Source organism: Daucus carota, chromosome 4 (genome assembly GCF_001625215.2).
Source record: "Daucus carota subsp. sativus chromosome 4, DH1 v3.0, whole genome shotgun sequence".
Lineage (NCBI taxonomy): Eukaryota > Viridiplantae > Streptophyta > Magnoliopsida > Apiales > Apiaceae > Daucus > Daucus carota.
Window position 1 is genome coordinate 28,497,335 of NC_030384.2, and position 24,153 is coordinate 28,521,487.

A 24,153-nucleotide genomic window follows, 5' to 3' on the forward strand; every position below is an offset into this window, starting at 1 on the left:
AGTACTACATATAAAGATATAGACACATATAAAGATATAGACACAGATCACTATTATATTGCATACTACCGAAAAATAGATTTCTGAAAAATATCGTTTAGATGGTCGGAAAATTTAAACAAAGGTCTGATTTTAATTAAATATAATAAAATTTCCCAAAATGCCCCTTCAAAAGTTAACGGTAACGGCAGAAGATAACGGAAAGGGTGCAAAGTGTCTGCGGGTTAAAAGTAAAGGGCTGCATAGTGTTTATTCCAAAACTATTAGGTGCAACGTGCAACATGCTGAAATCAAAGGAGTGCCAAATGCAATTAACTCCAGAAAAAATAACATAGTGTTAATAATCAAATCTGAACCTAACGTTAGTGACAAAAAAAAAATCCGAACCTAACATTAGTGGCAAAAAAGAAAAAAAATTATAGTTCAGTGGTAGGTTTCTAAACAAATAATAAGTTGGGTGGCAAAAAAATCTATTTTCCCTAAATGTAATGAATTAGATAGAGTTGTGTATATATATATGCTAGTCAAACATTGGAAGTTGTTACATTTTGAAAAAACATACAAAAAGTTGCATTGAAAAGAGAAGTGGACAAGTAATTTGGGACATTTTTTTTTCAAAAGGGACATGTAAAAAGGGACGGAGGGAGTATCACCTTAAGAAATTCCCCACGTATTACTTTCACCAGTGGTTAAAACTATGTTCCGCTAAACTTTATTCCCATATATCAATTACATATACATAAACTCTATTGAGGAAACTACACTGGAATTGTATCCATCTTCTAAACATTTGGGAGAGTTGTACAAAGAATTCAACTAGGTGCGAACCATACAACATAGGTTCATATTTGCCACCACTTGCGACCTTCCATTTGTTTAACAAGCTCATTAGCTAATGATGCAAAGTCTTCTGCTCCATTACGCAGTTCTTCAGTATTTCTACTAATTCTCTGACATAAGAAATGCACAACAATCAACCAGAGGAAAATAAACGTATATATCAGTAGAATGAACACACAAACACAATGATATTTCGAAGTCATTGTTGACCAAAGTATTAGATCCATTTAGTGGCCCGTCTTTACACTTATATCTGCTCTAGAGTTTCCAATGGAGGAAGAGAAGAGGAAAGGAGTGAAAAGATGAGTGATGGTGCATAATCACATATATATTAGGGGACAGATAATAGAGAGTCAGCATAATGCAGAGGTAAGCCCTTTTGACCCTTCCATTCTTTAGGAGGAAACCGAGCTAGCTGCTACAGGCTATATTTAACCTATTCATGCTTGCTTTCATAGTTCTTGTCAACTAATTTATTGTTAGCGTGAACTTGGAAGGCTAAGTAAAAGAAGATAAGGACGATACACTTATACATGAAAAAAAAAGGGAAGGAGGAAAGATCTAGAATCCAACTTGAAATAGAAGGCCCAAACCTCTAATTATTTAGCTTTAAATATGGTGTTCCTCTCTTGAATTTGAAACACTAGAAACCAATAATTAAAGATAAAAGAAGGTGCTAGACTTCTTTCCTCTTTCATACTCCTGAATTTTTTCTGAAAGGGATACTTTAATAATTTAAAAGATTAAGTGATCTCCACTCATCCCCAAAGAGTTAAAAGAATTCACTCTACTTTTCTCTTCTTTCCTCAGAAATCTCAGAAGCACAACCAACAAAGAAATCTAATAATTTCTCTCCCATTCTCTTCTTGTTTCAAACCACCGATTCAAGTACTTTACCAGTTTACCTGAAGCATAGCCTTAAGCTTTGGGAGAGATGGCCATCTAACATGGTAAGAGTTTAGGTATGCCAGAGATACTGTGTTTGAGCCACACTATCCCCAGACATTAAGAAATTATTCTAGACGATATGTTTAATTGTTATCCCAAAAGATGGGTTCCTAGTGATTCACTATATAATCCCCAGTGTACCTCTGAGTGAAAGTGTTAAATGTATGTGATCCATTTATGGCTTCTACCACTGGTCCATCACCTCAAAATTTTGGAAGATATGGTCATGTACCACAAAAAAATCAAATAAAGATAGATATTTGTGTTCCATCTCTTCCTATACATGTTCTCCCTACCTCTTCCCAGCACCGCTTTAGACTATGAAGGAGATCATATCGCATGCAACTAATATCTTATCTTAACATATAGACTAAGCCTCTACTACCTCAAGCTTTTCCTGGCGTTCTAGAAGCTTGTCTCTTGCTTGTCCAGCAACTGAAGAGGCATCCTGAAATAAGGTAATATAGCACAATCATTTAGAACATCTATGGAACATGATTTTTTAAAATTCGACTTCTTCAAAGGAAAAGTTTTATTTAAAAAGTAAATAAAATTGGCGTGCCCCAAGATTTTTTTTTGTTGTTGTTGTTGTGGGGGGGGGGGGGGGGGGTGTTCATAGAGAGGGATGAAGTGAGGTGATAAATTGACATACCTTTCTATATGTTGCTAGAATTTCTTCACGTGTTCTAAGTCTGGGCTTCTCAATAGCAGCCTCGCCATCAAACAGTTGTTCTCTTTCACTTCCCCTTTCTGCAGCAGGAGGAATAATTTTTATTCAGCTGTGTATACATTTGGCAAACAACATACAGTTAATGTATATATATCAGTTTCCTGAATTCTCACTTTTTTGTACATTAGGGGCTGAGGTAGAAGGCACTGATGCAGGCTCATCAATATGAATGTCATCTATAAGCACAAGATTCGCAATTGCGTTAAGTGGCTAGATAAAAGAATAAGATGCACACAAATACTGGTAAAGTAGAATGGCAAAAACCTATATCAAGTTCGTCAACAATTATCTGGTCATCTTTTTCATTAAATATAACAGGTTCTGGGAATGGGTTCCTCTTAAAGATCTGCTCAAGTTGGTTAAGATTGGATTTGGAGTTGGCAACTAGATCTGTAGCATTGCTCACTTTCCCCCCTTTAAGGCCCTTTACAATACCGCCTAAGATTCCAGGTGCAGTACCCTGTAAAGCCAGAGATAAGAAAAACAAAAAAAGCTGCCATAAAAACCACAACTCCACAAGTAGTCGGAACAAGCACCAAAGAGAAGTTGAACCTTTCTTTTCTTATGATCTAGCGAGAAGTTAAAGGCAGCCTCTGCTGCAGCTGCAACTACTTTATCATGAAGACAAGGCAAAGATTCAGGAATCCTGTAGCAACAAATAAAACCTTATTAAACACCGATATACTTTAGTGTTCTTCACATACTGATAAACTTTGGTTATATGCTGCAACAAAACAGACAATGTGAACATAAACAAGATACCTGAAATTTTTTTCACTGGTTAACAGAGAGATGAAAGCAATCTCACACCCACTTGCCTACACATATACTCAATATTAGGAAATATTTTGACATAGGAACCATGTTGCTTTTATGCAGATAGCAAACTATAAGCAATTCGTAAACAGTAAAAATATTATGACAATCCAGAGAAATACTGTAACAATCTTCACTTGGCAAGTTGGCATTGTAATAAAAATTATATAGTCTTGATTCAGTTAATATGTATAATTGTGTGTGTGTGTGTGTGTGTGTGCATAAATAAATTTATATCATACCAAAGAGATCTCCCCATTTTCTGTAGAACTCATTGTCCTATCCATGTTCGCCTTGAAATTCCAACTTAAAATTGCCGTTAAGGAAGTCTTTTCTACCAGTTCCAGATCAGATAATGTTCTACATAAGCAAATAAAATAAATTTATATATTATTTTGATGTATAGATAGAGCTGGAGACTAGCGGGGAGAATAATGGTACAGAACTGTCTATGATTAACTAAATTACATAGTTTACCTGACTTCAATTTCTCCAGTTTGGTAGAGTAACAATATTCCACAAAGTTTACCGAATTTCTTGAAAGTTGTAGTCCAGCAGCAAGTATTTGCTAGTTTCATTTTTCTAATAGGTTTATTCTTTCCCTGACAAATGAAGAGACACACAGTTCAAGATTTAAAACAATCATGACATGATGACTAATAAATAGTGAATACTAATATCCTCTCACCTTAACCACAGATTTCGTATGATACAAAAGCAAGGCATCCTTGCAACAAAGTAGAACTAGTGGAACAACTGAACTATTCTGAGAGTGATTGTCAGGCTTAAGGTGATCAATTTCACTAGAAGTAGTATCCTGAGAAGGTTCATCCTCTCCTGCAGCATCCATAACATCTTCTTGAATTTGCGTCAATTTCTCAGATAAAGTAATGTTTCCATCTGTGGGGAAAAATAAAACATTCAAGTGAAATCCAAGCATATAATTAAGTGTACCACACCTCCCTCTGAAATTCATACTTGCCTATAACGTACATGGAAATCACTGTTGAATCCAAGTGCAGCGGTTTAGGGCTGATCAAGCTACCTATGCCACCATTAATGACATATATCTTTGCATCTTTTGTTAGTGCATATAATGATAGCTCTACTATCTTTCCTACAATTTTTGATTCTGAATTTCTGGGACTTTTAATATGATCATCAGTTTGTCTTAAAGTTTCCCAGGTCAATGCTAAGACAGGAGAGCTAGGTTGCGACAGACAGTCAGCCAAGAAAGAAACTGATAATGAGCTCGTATCAATCACAGCAACCTGAAACAAAAGTATTAACTGTTGACACCAAATATCCGTGTTTGTAAAGATAACCATTAGATCAACCAGAATAATAATACAATAGTCAAATGTACTCACACGACCACATTCATATCCAACGGCAAGCTTCGCTCCCTTGCTTGCAAATTGAAGAGCCAGTACTGGAGACTGTAGTAGGCCAAAAATAGCTCTACAATTCAATCCTTCACCTTTTGTAAGACTATAAGCTGAAGATAAAGAGAGTTAATGTAATGACCAATTGAAATTATGCTTCAGAGAAATGTTAACTTCGATAAATAATTCTTATCCATTAGTGCATTATCTGATTAGTGCAATTAAGTTGAAAAACAGAAAGAAAAAAAAAATTGAAATATTGTAGTCAATTAAAGCAACATAAGATATAACTCTACACAACGGAAGTGCTTAAAGTATTCCATTCTGATATTCTTTCGATTCAATTTATCAATTTGACACTAGGAAGATATAGGTTTGTAAACTATATCAACGTGATTACCTTTACTGAAGTGGTGGCTAGGCCTGAGGGTGTATGCTTTAGCATCATACTACTTACCAGCTCCAATGCTAGGGGTACAAAGTTGACCCCTCCATATTCGAAATAAACTCACAGTGATATATAATTGCAAAAAAAATACGAAAGTGTATTGAATGAATGTGTTACTCTCCTCACAGCCACACTATAATAGTTGCCTTCTTTATTAATTTGAATATTATATATTGAACACTAATAGTGAGTGTTCAGTGTGATTGCCAGTCACCAATCTACTGAGTACAGAAACAAACACTGGCACATTTACAGTGCAGGAAAAATTAGGCACTAATTAAGAAAACTCATGTTGTAAAAGGTATCATCTCAGTTCATTTGCACAGTTAAAGACATCATATGCTATTAAAACAAACTGTCATTTATAAGTGAAATACACCAAACAGGGCAGCAACCAAGTTAGCAAGTAAAGTATATGACAAGACATTTAACTATTTAAGAGTAGTCAGTGTTAGTAACTTACCTTCAGATTTCGTTTCAGTAACAAGGCAGCAGCTTGACTCATTTAAACTGCCATCGAGACAGTATAGACGAACCTACATGAGTTCACAGAAATTTATACTAGTACAAATACAAACAAATACACAGCCAGTCCTCCCAATAATACAGAAACATCTTACGAGTCCAGATTTGTTGCCGACTGCTAAACAAAAAGTCAGGGAGCAGAAATCCAGCTTTAAGACAGATGAGCTTGAACCAGTAACTTCTACACCTTTTACCTGATGATTATTTGCGAAACATTTATTATAACTTCCCAATTAGGACAAATGTTTTTCTTTAATCAAACAATTCAGTAGAATATTGAATGTGAGACTCTCACCTCGCCTTCTAAAACACAAAGAAGAGATAAGACTGGATAAGTGGCATCCCATATACGAACAGATCCATTTTCATAACCCGCAACATAAAGTCTCCCGACCCTGTCCTCGTCATTATTTAATTGATTGACTATGCCTCCAGTCATGGGCCACTTGATGCCATCAACCAGGTTTGGTGGTGAACATTTTCTGAGGTGCTTCAGTATCTATGAAAATCACATTTCCGTTCCATTATATTACCAAGATAAATTAACAGATATCCAAGAACAGAGAGTAATATTAGAGAAATGCAAATCCATTTTAAAAGTAACATACCTCAAACGGAGTCTTTGATGAGTTTTCACTTGCAGATAATGAGATGAGCTTCGCAGCAGTCATGACTGGATTAACTATAGGTACAACCATAGGATATTCTGCAGAAGCTATAGATACTCTCTTGTCATGTTGATTTGCTATGCCAGACAAACTATCATGATCATAATAATTAAGCTGTCCAGGATTTGTCAATACAAACAGAGCTGCATTATGACTAATAATAAATTCTCCAGCACTTGGTAGCAAAATCATATCGGCAAATGAGCCGCTAAGCTGGAGATCAGAACGACCAGTACATCTTAAAGTATCCATCCCAGGAGACCAGACAAGACTCAACACCTGTAACAACCAATGTACATTTGGATTACCTCTCGTCAATCTTAATTTGATTTAGAAAGAGAACAGCAATCCTCGATAAAACCAACTCAACATTATCAAAGAACCAATACACAACACAAATAAAACTATTGGTCTGTAAGACTCATTCACAAAAAGACAACTCTCAAGTTTAGCTGACTATAGGAAAGTGACAAATCATTGACTCGTTGTGGTGATTAATACTCCCTCCATCCCTCCCATTTCTTTACACTTTCCTTTTTTGGGGTACCCATCCAATTCTTTACATTTCAATACTTACCAAAAATAGTCAATGGGTCCCACCACTTATCCACTTTTCTTTTCTTTTCACACTACTTTTACTCCACTATCTTCTTTTTATACATTAAAAATCAATGGGTCCCGCCACTTTACCCACTTTTCTTTCTCTTTTCCATTACTTTATACATATTTCTTAACCTCCGTGCCCAACCCATTCGATAAGAAATGGGAGGGACGGAGGGAGTACAAAAAAGGAAGACAGTTGCTGCAAGAATAACAAATTTCTTTTGATAAATGAATAATTGTAAATTTATAACAATTATTTATTTGAGTAAGCAGTGTTTGCAAATAACTGAACGAGCATGGGTTGAAAGAAGTATTAAGAAAACAAAAGCATTTATATTTCACCATCACTGTTTATCATATAACACCAACTTCAATACTCAGGTAACTGCCAGATTCAACCAGATATTAACAAGCATCACTGATGTGGTAGTTGTTTTATGTGTATTATGCTTTTGTGAGCAAGATTGCAGGGCAAGTTACTATGCTTAACATAGAAAAGCCTTTAAGTTGGTGTTATATTGGGAATAAGTACGACGTTCATATTTGAACACGTTGTCACTATTTATGACACCAACTTAAAAATCTAGGTTAAAAAACTAATATGCCTTGCAATCTTGCACACAAAAGCATAATACACATGAAACTACTACCACATCAACAATATAGTAACATGTAGACCTCGTAATTAGAATAAATCTGAAGTGTACAACTGTAGAAGAAATCTTTTACATATCTCTCTACACTTAAAAGGAAATGTAATGAGTAACTGACCGTTAGAACTTCATCAGACCCTATCTCATCACCACCGTAGACAAAGAGATGACCATCAACATCATTTTGTGCACTATTGTTTGAAGACCAGTGCAAAACAACAACAGGGAGCCTTTTTTCCGCAGAAGATAACTGCAGTCTCACGACATTATTACTTGACTTTCCACCTTGGTCAACTTTAGTAGAGCTAGAATTTGATGTCTTCCAAAATAATATATCTCCATCTATGTAGCCAACAGCTAGTATGGACCCATTTGAAGATGCCCAACAACTAGCACTTATTTCTTTGTCCTCCATATTCTGAACATTGTTATCTGTCTGAATGGTACCGGCTGCAGTATGAGAATTAACATCTCCATCCTTTAAATCAAGAACCTTATCACCTCTAACCATAACAACCCGAGCTTCAACAACATCCCAAAGAATAATTAATCCGCAATCATAAGCAATGAGAACTCTGCAAAAGCAGCATAGACCCAGTTGTATTGAAAGAGTAAGCATACACATCTAATCGAAGTCAGCAGCCTCGAAAGTATTTGTACAAATAAATAGAAAATAGAGCTTCCCACTGCACTGAGCTATTATAATACGAACAGCGAAATCAAACGGATTATCAGTGGATGTTTATATGGGTAGAAATTCATTTAGATGGTTAAATAACCAATGGTTCATTCGTTAAAACTGAGTGACTCTTGCTGAATTGTTAAAATTTTAGATGAACCCAATGACTAAACAAAATCATTAATGACTGTAATTACCTGTCCTGCTCATTTCAATTAATATATTTAACCTATTATTATTATATGTAATAGACTAATAGGTAATAAGTAAAAGTAATTGACAACTACCCTGTTAAAATTGATATTGGCATTTAAGGATGTACTAATTAGTACATCTATTAATATTTTATAGCTAATATAATACTAATTCATAAATTTTATTTTCCAAATAATTTTATGTGTCGGTATCAAATATACTCAAGAAAATATAGAAAGTAAAATTTAGAAAAATGAAATACACACACACACACAATAAATAAAAAGGAAGGGAGACAAGCTAAAGCATTTGACCATCTTAACAACATATAGAAGATGGAAATACATGAACAGGAACCTTATGGTGTTAGAGGAAGGCCTGAAATGAATAATCATATTATTCAACACTCCCCCTCAATCATGAATTGAAACTTAAGCTGAGCAGATCGAGACTTGAACCCGAGGAGAAATCGAACTCTGATACCATGGTACTATGATATCATGTTAAGTAACCAGCTCATCCAAAATCTTAGGGTTTTTCAAAGAGGTCGTAATTCGTAAATGGATCACATATGATTCAACACAGAAAATTGTGTTTATAAATTCAGTCTAACTTCATAGGCACATTCACAAAATTTTTGAGCTCAAGATTTCTTTTAATTTTTGTCACATCCAGCTAGCTAAACTTATGAACAAACATCTTAAGGATGAACAACTTTATTTCATTTAAATGGTATGCACTTGTTAACAAGTGAGACTGATTCTGTCATTTTCACCATGTCTACCTCTCCATTGTACTAGCAAGGCAACAAGTATAAAACTTTTCAAGTCAATAGTTTTTATAGCAGTAAACATTTTAATATCAAAGGTGATCTTCCATGTCATCCAGAATGCTGAGTGCAAGAAGGATTCTTATACCTCTTCCATCCTAAACTGCCAGCTTTACTTTCAAAATAACATATAAAATAACCAAATCGTCTAATTTAAATTGGGTCGTCAAGTGTCTCTGAGTAGCCAACTCCAAAGTGCAGTTAAGTGATAGTGATGCAGGTATCTGTATCCAGGTATGTTTTTCATATTGTATGATATATTGCCAAAATCACAAAAGCAAATTATAATATAAATATTGCTTTCCTATAACATTCTCCAACTAAGAACAAAAAAATTGAGCACAAGAGCCTTTCGAAAGCAAATGTATCCTTCTACACAAAATGAAAAGTGTACACAACTAGAATGTCAAAGACTATATATCTCACGATAACCTTTTATTATACAAGTGCCTCCTAAAGTACCACTTAATGTAAATATAATTAGATAGAGACTCATGAATTTTTCATGTTTTATTTTACATAAAAAAAGTTAAGAAGATGGAACACATGTTGGTTTTGGATTTCTGATGATCAATATGAGCCATCAGCTATTCTGACATGCGTGATTATATTTGGAGGCCGAACGACCAAAGAAAGCCTAAAAAACTTGCGATCTTGTGCACAAAACGTCTAAAATCTGCCTCTATGTATTTCAAAGAGACATGACAGACAATATGGATTGATGAGGTAAATAATAACAAACTTATAAGGGAGTAGGGACGCAGCTTCAAACATAAGAAAACAAGAATCAGAGAGTTTGATAAGTCTTTTATCTTGCCTATTTCCAGAAGAGCAAGGTTGGGGAAGGACTCCAACAATGGTTGGGTTATCAGGAAATGAAGATCCAGCTGATTCTGTAAAAAAGCACAAACATTGACACAGATGCCAAAGCATACATTAGAAAAAACATTAATGATTTATGAGGAAAGTAATGGTAGTAGGTAATATCATAGCAACACAGATAACGTAATACCCAAGGTTATTAAGGCGCCAAGTCGAGCCTCGGCGCCCGGATACCTTGGAATCGACTAGTCGACAAGTCGCCCGACTAGTCGTAAAAAGTCGACAAGTCATTCTTATACATATTTTTACTAGATTTAATATATAAAATATAGTTGAACGCACATCAGTTTATAGTTTGAATCAAAAGTAAAAGATAATAAGCAACAGTGAGATGTATATGACGTAGCAGATTGTTAGTTATACTTATATGTTGAAAATGATACAAAGATTACATAGCCTGAAGCCAAAAAGTAGTGACAGGAACGAAATAATAATGTGAAGTTGAAATGATATAAAGATTAGGGAGACACTTATATGTTGAAAATAAGTCGCCAGACTAAATAAGTCGTTGCTTGACTTTTTCTATAAAACGACTTGTCGACTAGTCGACGACTAGTCATCGACTTGATAACAATGGTAATACCAGCCACAAACAAAATTACCAAATGAATGTAGGTTTCAGTTTGTACGAGGAGAAAGTAAGATGGTTACTACATCTTTTATATATAAAGAAACCCCATCAAGAATGGATACCACGGTTTAGGCCTAGTGCCTTACAATTTTCAAAGCGAAAATAACTAATAACTTTTTCAAATTAAATCAACTTTAGCTGAGGAAACTTGTTGAAGGATCCTACTGTCTACATGTAATCTACATGTTTGGTGTTTAGAATGATAGAATCATAGACAAAATTTAATATTTTGTATCAGCATTGGGGCTCCATCAGACCAATAAAGATTAAGAGAGAAATTTATCTCAGGTTATTGTCCTAGTTTACTCTCCGGATTATTCTGTTTGATGGTAGAAACTATGGCCTGAGGAACATTGCTAGAATATATACTTTGGCATTTAATAAACAATTCATGCACTAATTAAATCAGGCACGTGTAAGACCAAGAAGAACCGATGAAACTCACACAAAGTAAGCTAAACAAGTTGCAAGAGCTCAATATATCCTTGCCATATGCCAATACTTTCAGACACTAATGGATGCATGTCCAAAGCTTCTTCACATTTTCATATTTGTATTACAACACTTTTGATAAAAAGAAACATAAGCAAACAACAAAGTACTCAAATTTATGAATCTATACTAAAATATAACAATCAAACACAGGTATAATTTGTAGTTTGGTTATCCCTTTTAATCACAACCATTAAATTTTTCACCTTAAAGTGATGAGAACCGCTATATACAATGCCAAAAGAAATTTCATACAACAGTCTAAAGGTTCGATTCTCATCAATAACATACTAAAATTAATTTTTATAGTATTATATTAAAATTAAAATAAATGAAAATCCCAACAATCGTTTTGTATTCTATTTTAAAATTATTTAAAAATATATAAGACATAATAACTAAAAAGTATTGGCAAAATAAAGAATTTAAACGTAACCGTGCTTTGCATGGGCTATAAGGTAGTATGGTTACTAAAACAGCAATGTTTTTGCATAAAAAAGAAAAAGGTAAATCGATACTAAAATCTGTAAGATATAAATAAAGGTAGCATAAATTCTAAACAATAAGGTATTAAACACATAACTCTGTAACTGATCACATTTCTGTATATCAGTAATTGCCTTCTTCTTAAATAATACTGTGGATTTCACAAACTTTAGAGGATGCTGACACAATAACACAAATAAACTGGAAACGACAAGTATTCCATTCTACTAGGAAAGTAAGATATAGTTTAAGCTTGCATTAAAGCTCAAGGACAAACATGTAAAATAAGAAATTCTATAAAAAGTAGATAGAAATGAAAGACCGGACAGAGGGTGAACCTGCTCAGTCTACTTTTAAGTATCATTTATTAGTTATTACTTTAAGCAAGTGATAAGCTGAAATTGATGTGTTTCAGTAAGCCCGCAGAACCAATAATTTAAGTAACAAGCGGTCAAAAAGTCTCAAGTACAAGGGGGGCTACATTTTTAAAATTCAGCGAAGTTCGTATTACAGATACAAGCAAATAATATGTATGTGTGTATTGATGTTATATCATGAACTTACAAACTTAATGTTAAATAGCCCCACACCTCATATACACTGGAAGTTAAAAAGGTTACTTGTATTTATAAAAAAAAATAGATATAAATTAAGTGACACTCTGAGATAACCCGAACATGCTCGAAATGATATATAACTGATTCAAGTAGAAGATAAGTTAATACTAAAGCAATTACCAGCAAGAGAATCTGCAGAAACTTGATATGGCAATACCAAAAGTTCTTCATCGTCAGCTTCATATTTAAGTACAGATATTAGACCATTCTCATCTCCTACATACCTGTATGCAATAACCGAGAAACTACATTAAACACCAGGCACCTAATCAGATAAGCATCCAGTGGATTAGATTTAGATATAAACACAAATCTGGTGGCCACGAGTACTATACATGAAGCAGGAGCCCTTTATTACAGAAAACGCTGTGATGTTGGCTTCCCATTGCAAAGTGCACGCTATGCACCTGCTCTCCAGATTCCACACCTGAAAAACATATAATTACTTTTATACAGAAATGCTATTAAATACCTACTGAAAGCTATCCAACATGCTTTCAATAAAAAAACTTTAGAAGGGCACATAAATAAGAAAATAATGCAACTATTATTTAGTTCAATCTACCTACAGAGACTGTAGACAATTAAGAACATTGCAGGTAATTATTATATCCTGCCTAACTTTTTATAAAAACCAGACAAGCCCTTTAAATGGCATGTAATATGGTTTTTAGTCAATACAATATTGAATATATACTAGTTCTGGTTCATACCCGGTGCAATGCACAGATTTTTTATATTTCTTTGAGCGCACTTTTATAATCAAAACATTACTGTAGGGATGGCACTAGGGTTGGATCGAATCAGACATTGGAAAATCCAAATCCAAACCCGAAATCTTTTACCATACCCAAACAACACGAAAAATACCCAATAATTGAAATTCAAATCCGATCCAACGGATTCCGGATCGGATTCAGGTACCCAAAACCCGAATTTTATCTGGATTGGATATGAACCCGCAACCAGAAACACAAGAAAATTTGAATTTAGTGACTCTTAAAATGCTCAGGACCTCAGGTTCGAGTAAGTACTTAGGGGTCATTTGGCGTATCCGAATAAAACAATATCTGAAAGATTAATATATCTAAATCTAACTAATCTGAATGAATAATAAAATTAAATGCTGAATGATTAATATTATTTGTTAAAAATATTATGAAATGTCTAAACAATAATATTTTATATTTTTTCCTTTCTAAAATATAATATATTATTATTTTCACTCTTTTTTATTGATTGTAATTTATCAATCTTCATCACTTTTAAAATACTATGCCACTTTTTTTATTATTTTATTGTTATAAACAAAACAGAAATTAATTACTATGTATTAAATATTAATATTATATAATATAGATTAAAAATATCAATCATATGATGTATAAAACAAAAATAATACGAATTTATCACAAATTATTTAAATTATAAGATAGTACTGACAATTATATGGAGCTGAGCATAATCAGAGTCATGATTAGCACATGAATATGCCTCTAGTGACCAATCCTAGATGGTGGTCAAAGGTTTTCTTAGTGCTTCAGCTAAGTTTTTGGGTAGAAACCAATCAGCTTTTTTTGAATCGTTCAGTTGAAAATAATGTTACCCCCAACGAGCTTCATAGATGAGTCGGTCAGCTTGTGTATCGTTCAGCTTCGGTAAGTAGCAAACAAATGGGCCCTTAGTGGTAACTGGGGGTTTAATTGTTGAGTTTATAATATACTATAACGTATAATTAATAATATATGTGTTCATTATGACACATTTTGGATTTAATTACTACATTGAAAATATTTTATATATATCAAATAATACATATAATAATATATGTTATAAAACGTGATACATAAATTGATATGTATTCGTGTTTTTTTAAGATTTCGGATTGGGTTTGGATCCAATTTCAGAATTCGGATCGCTATAAATCTTTTCGGGTTCAAAATTAAATTCAAGTCCAGTAAATCGTGTTCGGTAAATCCAAAATTTTGGGTTTCGGATAAGATTATTTTGTAATCCTTGCATTAATATAATTATTAGGAATTAAAAGAAAGTTCTCTACTAGCATGGAATGAGAGATATTTGTTACTGATAGTGATACTCTCAAGGTTTTGATGATCACACTGCCAGCAACCTAATAGCATAAAACTAGTGCTTGTTAGCGAGCTATCAAAGATATATATGTGTATGCTAACAGTTTGCGAGTTTCAGTATAATGTTCAACTGTCAGCAAGCTTACAGGTTATTATCCAGATTTATCAGCACACTCACAGCATGAACAGAAAAGCAATCGGATAAAGATGAAGTCCTAAAATCATGGAGAATTGTTAGGGAACGATTTGTAAGGACTTTAATATTTATATATAACTTATATAAATATTAGAGCTCAGTTTTAAACAAGAGTTTTAAACAAAAACGATTTCCTAAAAGATAGGAGAGTTTATCTCAATTCGTTCTTATCCATTTAAAACTCCTATTTGATTTCTAAAAGGTTGTTTTATATAAACGTTTTACTGAGATAAATACACAACGTCTTTATGCTTTTACTCAGTAAACTTCATGATGATTAAACGTTCATATTGGGAACAAATTATACGTGAGTTCGGTTGGAACAAGAACGTTAGAATTTGTTAACAAATTGACCGTTGGATTATTGTGTATAAATATTGAAGTGAGGTTGCCGTTTACAAGAACAAGAACACACTTCAAGCTTTCTGAAAATACAACTCTTTCATTGCAAAATCTTTTCTTGAGCTCTAGTACTTATATTTGATTATGTATCTATATTGAGTTCATAGTTTCGGTTGTATTACACTCTTACATTGTATTGTTCAAAGTGTAAAGTTTTGTTGCTGTGTCTCCAGCTTGTGAAACAAGGGAACAAAAGGACTAATTAGCTAGAATAGTATACTTGGGAAGTATAGGTCTTGGAGAGCTTTTGGTTCGTGGTTCAGGGATTTCAGCAAGCTGATAACAGGAACAAGGGTTGAAGGGAGTTACATTATTGAATCTTGTAATTGTTAACATTCTTGATTAATAATATAATCTCTTACCAGTTGGTAGGGGACCAGGACGTAGACCAATTGGGTTAGGGGTCGAACCTGGCTAAAATTTTCTGTGTTGCTAGCTTACTGATTATATATGTTTTGCATTGCATCTGCATTGTTAGCTAGCTGACTGTTTACTCTGAAACTTAACAGCAAGCTGTCTGTGACAGTTTAACTATTCGGTAACAATTAAAAATCGGTCATATTAGCCATAACACCTATTCACCCACCTCTAGGTGTATAATTTCAAATAGATCTAAAGGTTGTGATATATTTAGTTATAGATGCAACGACGCTTGTGTTTCTTGAGCTACTTGAAAACCAAATTTGGTGACTACCAAAATTTTGAATTAGATCCTTCTACAATTATATAACATAAAATAATATCTTATTTGAAAATAAACTAAAATTCATAGTTTTCATATTTGTGTTTGGAATTTCAGTTACAATTCATTTTATACTTTAATATCTAAAACATAGCATTATTACAACCTGATTTAACTGCAATGTTGTATGGTTTTTAGTTGTAACAATGTCTAATATCCTTAAATTTTACGTTAGAGTCATCAAATATCCTTAAACATGTATCCATCTTTCAGACAATAAAATTCAAACCTGGATATCATTGTCTTTGGAGATGCTGACTAAATAACCTTGGTTGACTAGAAACTGCCAAAACAACAAAGACAGAAAATGTGTATTATATGTATTTGGCGCTAAATAATTATTAATATCAAAAATAGTATGTATACATCCTAAAACAGAGATATCAGTAACCCTGACATTTCAAATAAAACTTCCACCACAAACACAGTTACTTCATTGGCCAACTCTTTAAAAAAATATAACATGTAACCAATTAATATGGTAAATTTAACAGTAACATAATATACTAGCAATATTTGCAGCTTGCAAGCCCTCTTTCCATGTTAAACTTTTTGTATAAACAATTATGTATGAATAATAAGTTAAGCTTCTTCGTATCCTATATGTAAATCTTCCTTTCAAATTGTAGGTATCAAGACTTCCTTTTAATACCATGCACAGAAGGAACATATAACTTCATAAAAATACACAATGGAGTTCAACTGGGCTACTCTGCAACCACATCTGTAATTATAGTCACATCATCATTGCAGAGAAATGATAACTCTTCAAGCAAACTATGGAAGTCAAATTCATCTATTGCTGAAAAATGAAATAGTTGCAAAGACAATGCTTGATTTTTCCAGAAAACCATCATCGAGATGGGTTTAAATTGTTTTTAGCTTATTTATTAATGATGTTGCAGGGAATGTGTTCCAAGTTATTACACCATGTTGTATCTTCTTAATTACATGATCCAGCTATTATGTATATGCATATACAACATCTATGTGTGAAAGTACATATGTTTATGCACAAGGGCATAAGTGAACCAATTTATACACTGACCAAACCTTTTATTGTATACATTTGTTAATATTAGATGAGGACTAACATAAGGGATTTCTAACCGCTATAGTGTGAGCTAGGTGATAAGTGTTAAAAGAAGCTCTTCAGTAACATTCAATAAGTAAGCATTTCACGAACCTCCAAGTATTTGTAAGGCAACTGTTTACGTGAAATCAAGAGTCCTTCAATATTATCACCGCCAATTACTTTGATTCTACCATCCCTGCCAAAATATTAAATAAATGTAAGTGACAGCATGCCATATTTTTCAAATGCATGTTTTTTCATCTTTGTTAAAGCTGTAAGGGTATCTTATTCGTTTTCTACTATTGCTGTAATTATTATATCAATTTAATTGAAGGCACCAAAGAGATGAAGAGCTTAACTTGGCAACCATCAGAAAAAGGAATTAACATTAGAACATGCAAATGGAACTATTTCTTTTTCTTGATTAAATGAAACATGCATATTTAATAGATCAATCTAGAAGTGAAGCAATAGTTACATTCTGTAAATACAATGCCTCAGGAGTCGGGATGAGGGGAACCTGTACTTTTTTAAGACAACTAGACCAATGTGATTAAAAAAGGAATTGGTCTTTGCTTGTTATAATGATTTATACAAATATGCTCTTATCCAATCCCTATCCTCACCTACACACACTAAACAGACACCATTTAACTGCCAAAAACCAAGCTAGGCAAAAGTAGTTCTTAATATCAGCAACCAGATGTAGTGTTTGCTACAAACTGCGTAAACCGGAAAGATCAGTGTGCAACACAACTCGAAAGGAACCGCATGCACATTGAAAAATCCACAGTATGGAAGGGTCATATTAGAATTTTAGTAACAAATCCGTCATAAGTAAGTTTTAGTTATATACAGAAACAAAGTACTTTTAAGAAATATATAGAAAATCATACTGCCAAGAGAAATTAAGTAATTAGCAGAACATTTAGATGATTCTTGACTTACAGTGTTCCAATGGCCAATAGACGCTGAATAGGATCAAAAGACATGATTGATGCAGTAGATGGGATACCATAGTGAACTGATACTTGAAAATCCAAGTCAGCTGCTGTCACGGAGCTCAAATTGTGCTGAATCAAAAGAAGAACAAATGCTGGGTTAGAGTCATGTCCGATAAAAAAGCAATGCTGTCATCCAAGCAGCTACCGGAAAAATTATGTAATGCTTTAAACAAAAATGTCCATGACATATTATATAATTTTCTGAATGCCTCAGTTTGTAAGAGAAATCTGATTGTATACACGGCGTAGCAGCGCTATTAAAGTCATCAACAATTACTGCTTCTCTTAAACGTATCTCACTCTTCGTAAGCAATTATACTCCCTATGTTTCTGTTAACTGGACTATTTGATAAATTTTGGTTATAGAATTGTTGCATTCAATACTCCATAGTGTCATTTACCACAATGAGAATAACATCATGTAACACTTTAAAATAAGAGGTTGAGAAGTGCTCAAATGTGTATTTGCATAAGCTATTCTATTTGATGTTTACTGAATCTGAATCCAAATACCAGAGTCAAAATATTATATCTTGAACACAAATAAACAAAAACACCGCAAATATAAAATGAAATCTGAAATAACATTATGTAATAATGCAGTATATAAGACTCAAGACTGTAATATTTTGGAATTAGCTTCTAAAATTTGTGTGTTTCGAATCATTATCAATATAATAAGAAATGAATATAGTCATGTCTTGTTGCGTGCACCTACCTTAAATTCATGTCCAAGACATATCATTTCCATCAAGCATAGATAAATATAATTGATTCTTTTATCATCTTAATTTCATATGATATATCAAAATGTATAGTTTTTTTGTAATATTTATATGTATATAGATTTATTAATATAATGTGGTTCTTAAACCATAATAATTTATCCTTAAAAAACTATAAAATAAATGAAACTTTACTTAATTTTAAGTAAATGTTTTTTTTAAAGGCCGTCAATTTTATCAAAATATATGTACTGGTTGAGATAAATTTAAAAATTACTAAATTTTAGTATTAGACATTTAGAATACAACACAAATTTTTTAAAAACCATTATAATAAGTGGTGCCTTGTTTTTTAGGGCAGCCGGCCCACACCATCCTAACTTCCTCTTGGTTTTCATAAATAGTTCCTCCTCTCAAAATAATTCCAGATCTGTCCGCCACTGTATATACACTACCAATTCACGTGAGCAGTTCGGAAGCGAGAAGTGATCGATATCTCTATAGTTTCGTGAGCTAAAATTCAAGAATATGTCACTATATTCCGGTAACTACAAAGGTTACGTTTAATATTTACTCCCTCAGTTCAGACAGATGCATTTTCAGACAAATCTCCCTGTTTAAAATGTTTGTTTCTTGTTTAATGAGATAGTGAAAGGCATATATTCAGTGATTCAACTATGCCCTCATTAATTGATTTTGTATTTTCCATTTATTCTAGGCATCGGTAGTTAACTAGTTGATTTTAGTAAGTAAACATTGTAAAGAATATGACTATTTGACTCTGATACTTGTAAAAATTGGTTTATGTGCCCAGCTCCAAAAAAGCAAACAATTTGAAAGAGACGGAGCATCAAATCATCTATTATACTAATTTATATTGTTTTGGACACAACGCCTTCAAGAGAGAATTTACCATTTCAGCAACCAGAACATGACTTGTCTGAACTTATTATTATTCAAATTAGTTATAATCCTAAATCACAATATTTGACACACTAGACCTCCAATATCACAGCCTTGTACCGCATTAGCATATAACAGTCAATAATCATTTCAAAATTGTAGTATTTTGGTTCATTCAATTTTTAACACAGCCACATTCACAGGTGTATCCCGAGAAACAAGAGTTCAATTTCACAATACCGGTTCCTCTAAACTTCCGCAACAAAAAGTTAATACAAACCAGCTACGAACCCTACCATCACACAATGTCCATTATAAATCATCAGAAACTTCCCTGCTAGAAGCTCAACAACTCGTATACCATATCAACATTTCCGATCATCGAAACAAAAACGCAACATATCATCATCATATATATTTCAGCACAGAAATGAATAAAGTCAAAGGCACAGCAGTTAAGTATGAATTTGATAAATTGAATTTATATAAAATAATTATGATTGTGATATTATATAGAAGTTGATTGTACCTGAGGAGAATGATGAGGAAGATGAAGCGTTTGTGTAGCTTTTTGAATTAGGCGTTTAGCAAACATGGCGATTACTCTGAGGAAAAAAGCTTGACTGATTTCAGCTGAGATGATTGTGTGTATATGTAGACTATGTAGTGTGTGATGATGGATTCGGGGCGGCTGCTGGCCGGGTTTGGGTATTTGACCCGGTTTGATTCTTTGCTTCTTGTTTTAATCCAAAACCAGTATGTTCTTATATTTTTGGATTATTTTATTTGATTTAATATGGATGAAATGGTTGCGTATTTGTAAAAATAAATATTTATGAAAAATGGAGTTGGTTAATAAAGCAAGATTGAGTCATCCAAGTGCAGTAGGTGTGTTCTTTATCCAAACAAATACTTGTCTTCGAAAGATGTTTGATGTGTATTTATTTTTTCGTAAATTTGACTTGGTTGTCTTACCGATTAAGCGGCTGTACAAATCGAGAATTTAATTGATAAATCAGTGAATTTTTTTTATATATAAATAAATCGAGGATTTTCTGAACATTGTCTAGGGTATTATTTTAATTTTTCATTACCACAAGATCTCAAAGTTGATAGAAAATAATGCTGACCGAATTATATATCAAGCAACACTTCCTTAGTTTCGATCATGAAATGTAAAATTTATATATGAAGAATGTTGTCAGTGTGCATGAATTTTATCAAACAAAGGGATTTCAATATATTAACCTGATCACACTAGAAGTTCTGTAAATTTCTAGAAATGCGACTACCTTAAAAATAGAGAATTGTAATTTGATATTAAAAGCAATACAGCTTTGTCCACTCTGCTAGCCCTGACAATAATACAAAATATTTGGGCCAGCTGATACATGAATTTATGTGATATAGAGTTGCTGAAATGAGAGAATTGTAAAATGCTTGTGGCTAGTTTCAGTCATGATGACCATGCTCTGCTGCAACATCATGTAGCTACTACACATTTCCGGCTCTGACCTGTGACAAGCTAAGAGGAGATATGACCGGAGAAGGCCTGTCACAACCAGCTTGTAGCTCTCCGTACAGCTTTTACTCATCTCCGGTCCCTCAGCTTCGATTTCAATCATTTACATGGAATTATTACCTGGCTCACTCCAAATCTGCACAGCTTGGTTTGTGATTTGCAAAATCATGAACTTTCTACATTCATAAGATCCTTAGAATATCTTGGGTTCATAAATCTGTCGAACAACCAGATTTAAAAGAAACACCTCTGTGGATTGAGTCGATAACGGAAGACTTATCGTATAATTTGAATCTTTCTCACAACAGCCTAACAGGTGTTCTTCAGCATCTTCCCTGCAACAGCCTAAGCTATCTCGATCGGTAGTCTAATATGCTCAATGGATCATTGTCCGTCACCATCAGCAATTCAAGCTTCTTCACATTCTCAATTTGTCTCACAACAAGTTGAGCCATGTGCTTCCCCGATGTCAAAGAAGCTTACACAACAACATTTTGGTGTTCGATCTACAATAAGAGCTCCTGCGATGATTTCATAAGAACAACCCATTAGCAAGCAACAAAAATACACTGAATGTTCCACATACTAAAATAAGTCCGCTAACGTGGCACAATATCAATTTACATTTACATTTTTTTCGAAGAAAAAAATAGCATATTTGGAAGTTAAGTTTATTGTACTGCAAATCAGTCCACAAAAAGCAGCAATTTAATAGAACATACACTGTACACATATAATGCAGAACATTTTATTAATGGCTGACGGACAAAATTACCTTTTTTTATATAATAGACAGACAAAAATACCAAATCCGAAAAAAATGGCCATTTACACCTACTGAATACGCATTTCGGAAATGCGTATCCTCTGATACGTTTTCCTCAAATGTGTATCCAGTGAAACAAACTAAATTTTCATCTTCTTATAAGCAATTAGGGACTGGGTACCATAAGATACACAGTACCCAAATGCTTATCACGACTGGACCTCCGATCAATCACTCTCGCATTCTATCTTAATCATTCTGCCATGAGTTCGGTTGAAGTTGGTTGAGCTTAGTTGCTTGCAGTGTAATGTGTAATACCAAACTTTTGGGAACAGAGTACTGACTGGTTTTATTGACTCGAATTTGAATATGCCTTTTTTTCCTTATTAATCCAAAAGGATGCCGTTCCATATCAAAAAATTAAAAGACCCAATACAACTAGATCGGAATTTCTCAGGATTAATACTTCACTTCCCAAAATGCAATACAATTAATACTTCAGTCTTAACACTTCATCACGGATGTTGGTATGCTGGCCAGATGCCAATTCAGAAAATAATTCAACTAAACTTAGCAACCAATTATAATCATACAACGATAACTAGCCGAACTGGAATAATTTAAATCTACATAAACTCATATCCACAACATCATCCACAACTATCAAAAACCAAGATTAATCAACTAAAAACTAATCCCGGACACGAAGTTGTTACCGAAAATCCCAACTTCACTAAATCATAGCTCCTGCAATGTCTCATTAACTGATTAAAAAAATCATCAATCATCAAAAATCTGCAAAAAAATAGATACATAAAATCGAAAACAAAGAAAAAATCACCTCGCCCAGCTGCCACTTGAGAATCCGACCGGGGCCTGGAGCCGAAATCATTCGTACCTTCAACAAGAATTAAACCATTTTAAACTCGGTACAATTTCCCGTACATATAATAGTCATAATATTGTAAAATAAAACACACAATTCACAAATACCTTGGAGTTGTAGATTGGACACCGAGACGTTGTGGTGTAAGCTTTTTGACATGGAGAAGCACATGGCTCAATTTGCTGAGAGAAAAATTGAGAAGATCAAGAGGTTTGAGCTGCGGATGGAGGCGAGCAATGATCAGATAAGCATACTAGACTTCGGATCAAGATAGTCTAGGTTGTTACAGGGAAACCACCTGTTGGGCTGTTGCGAAAAAGATTGAAACAATACAATTGATCGGTTCCGATCGGCTCGATCCGCTGAGGGTTTCAGATCAACTTGTGACAGGTCTGGGGTTTGGTTTGAATGCGGTGGGTGTGGAGATGAGGGTGTTTGTTGAAGGATAATTATGGGGAGGTGACAGCACAGCTGCAAATGTTGAATTAAAGTGAAAGTGGGGATGGATAAAGCTAGTGCTTACGCGGGTGGGGGCTATTTTCTTCGATGTAGGCCTTTGGGCTGTTAAAAGCCCAGCGGCAAAACAAACCCACTTGTACGTTTGCACAAAACGAAGGCAGTGCGCTTCTTTTGAGCATACGCAAAGAAGCTCCGACTCCCAATTTATTTTTTTTCATAGTTTTTGTAACAAAAATAAAATCTCTAAAATCTGCAAGGTGAATGAGATATCATCAATTTTAACGACCCTATTTTTTATTAGTTATTATTTTTATGTTCTGTAAAAAAATTATTATATTATTATTAACTTTTGTACTTGTGAAGAAACTTATATTATTAAATAAACCAGGTTACGGTCGGTCTTTAAATGATTCAAATTTGAAAATTTATAAAGTAAACCACTTTTTGGATCTATTCGCAAATATACTCACTTCTCTAAAATCTTCTAAATATATTATCTTTTGAATCTTATTTGCAAATATACTACTACATTTTCTAAATCATTTTTGCATTTCTTTATTCGTTATCTATTCTCTCTCACATCTCACATTTCTCGCTCGCTCTCTCTCTCTCTCACTCTTTTCAGATCGGAGCAAGCTGCAACAAATCTACACCACCAGATCAAAACTCCAGCAAGAAGAAATCGCCGGAAAAATCCTGTCATGGCGAGAACAGGACGGATAATGATGAAGAGCGGGGTGGCCACGGCGAGGCCAATGAGCGTGCCGACGAGGGTGATGCCGGGCAGGAAGAGGAAGGTGCCACCGAGGGGAAAAGGGTGATGACGGTGATGACCTGGGAGGTGGAGGGGTTGTTTTGGGGAAGGAGGGATTTGACGCCGCTGAGTTGGTGGAATGGTGGTTGGTTTTTGATTTATGTGTTTGTGTGTGTTATAGGATTTGTGTTGATATGGCCAT

General features: G+C 33.9%; 1 protein-coding gene and 1 long non-coding RNA gene across 3 annotated transcripts; both read right to left on the reverse strand.

Annotated features, from left to right (window-relative positions):
• Positions 1-654: 654 nt before the first annotated feature.
• LOC108219189 (uncharacterized) lies at positions 655-20,252 on the reverse strand. Its single transcript, XM_017392494.2, has 24 exons — positions 20,094-20,252; positions 17,881-18,005; positions 17,044-17,128; positions 16,087-16,140; positions 12,763-12,854; positions 12,548-12,651; positions 10,137-10,212; positions 7,735-8,191; positions 6,301-6,639; positions 5,988-6,191; positions 5,788-5,886; positions 5,631-5,703; positions 4,705-4,832; positions 4,317-4,605; positions 4,023-4,234; positions 3,812-3,936; positions 3,577-3,694; positions 3,281-3,336; positions 3,071-3,164; positions 2,783-2,978; positions 2,632-2,694; positions 2,441-2,538; positions 2,174-2,236; positions 655-950 (listed from the first exon to the last, which is right to left on the reverse strand). Exons 1-24 carry the CDS (start codon positions 20,157-20,159, stop codon positions 843-845), a joined length of 3,324 nt encoding a protein of 1,107 aa, XP_017247983.1. The 5' UTR covers positions 20,160-20,252; the 3' UTR covers positions 655-842.
• A 601-nt stretch (positions 20,253-20,853) lies between these two features.
• LOC108219290 (uncharacterized) lies at positions 20,854-23,297 on the reverse strand. Of its 2 annotated transcripts, none has more exons than XR_001806572.2 (3): positions 22,846-23,297; positions 22,694-22,750; positions 20,854-22,616 (listed from the first exon to the last, which is right to left on the reverse strand). It is a non-coding gene; the product is annotated as an uncharacterized LOC108219290 (long non-coding RNA). The 2 variants fall into 2 exon arrangements; XR_001806571.2 differs by having other exon boundaries at positions 20,854-21,607; positions 22,846-23,284.
• Between the last annotated feature and the right edge of the window lie 856 nt (positions 23,298-24,153).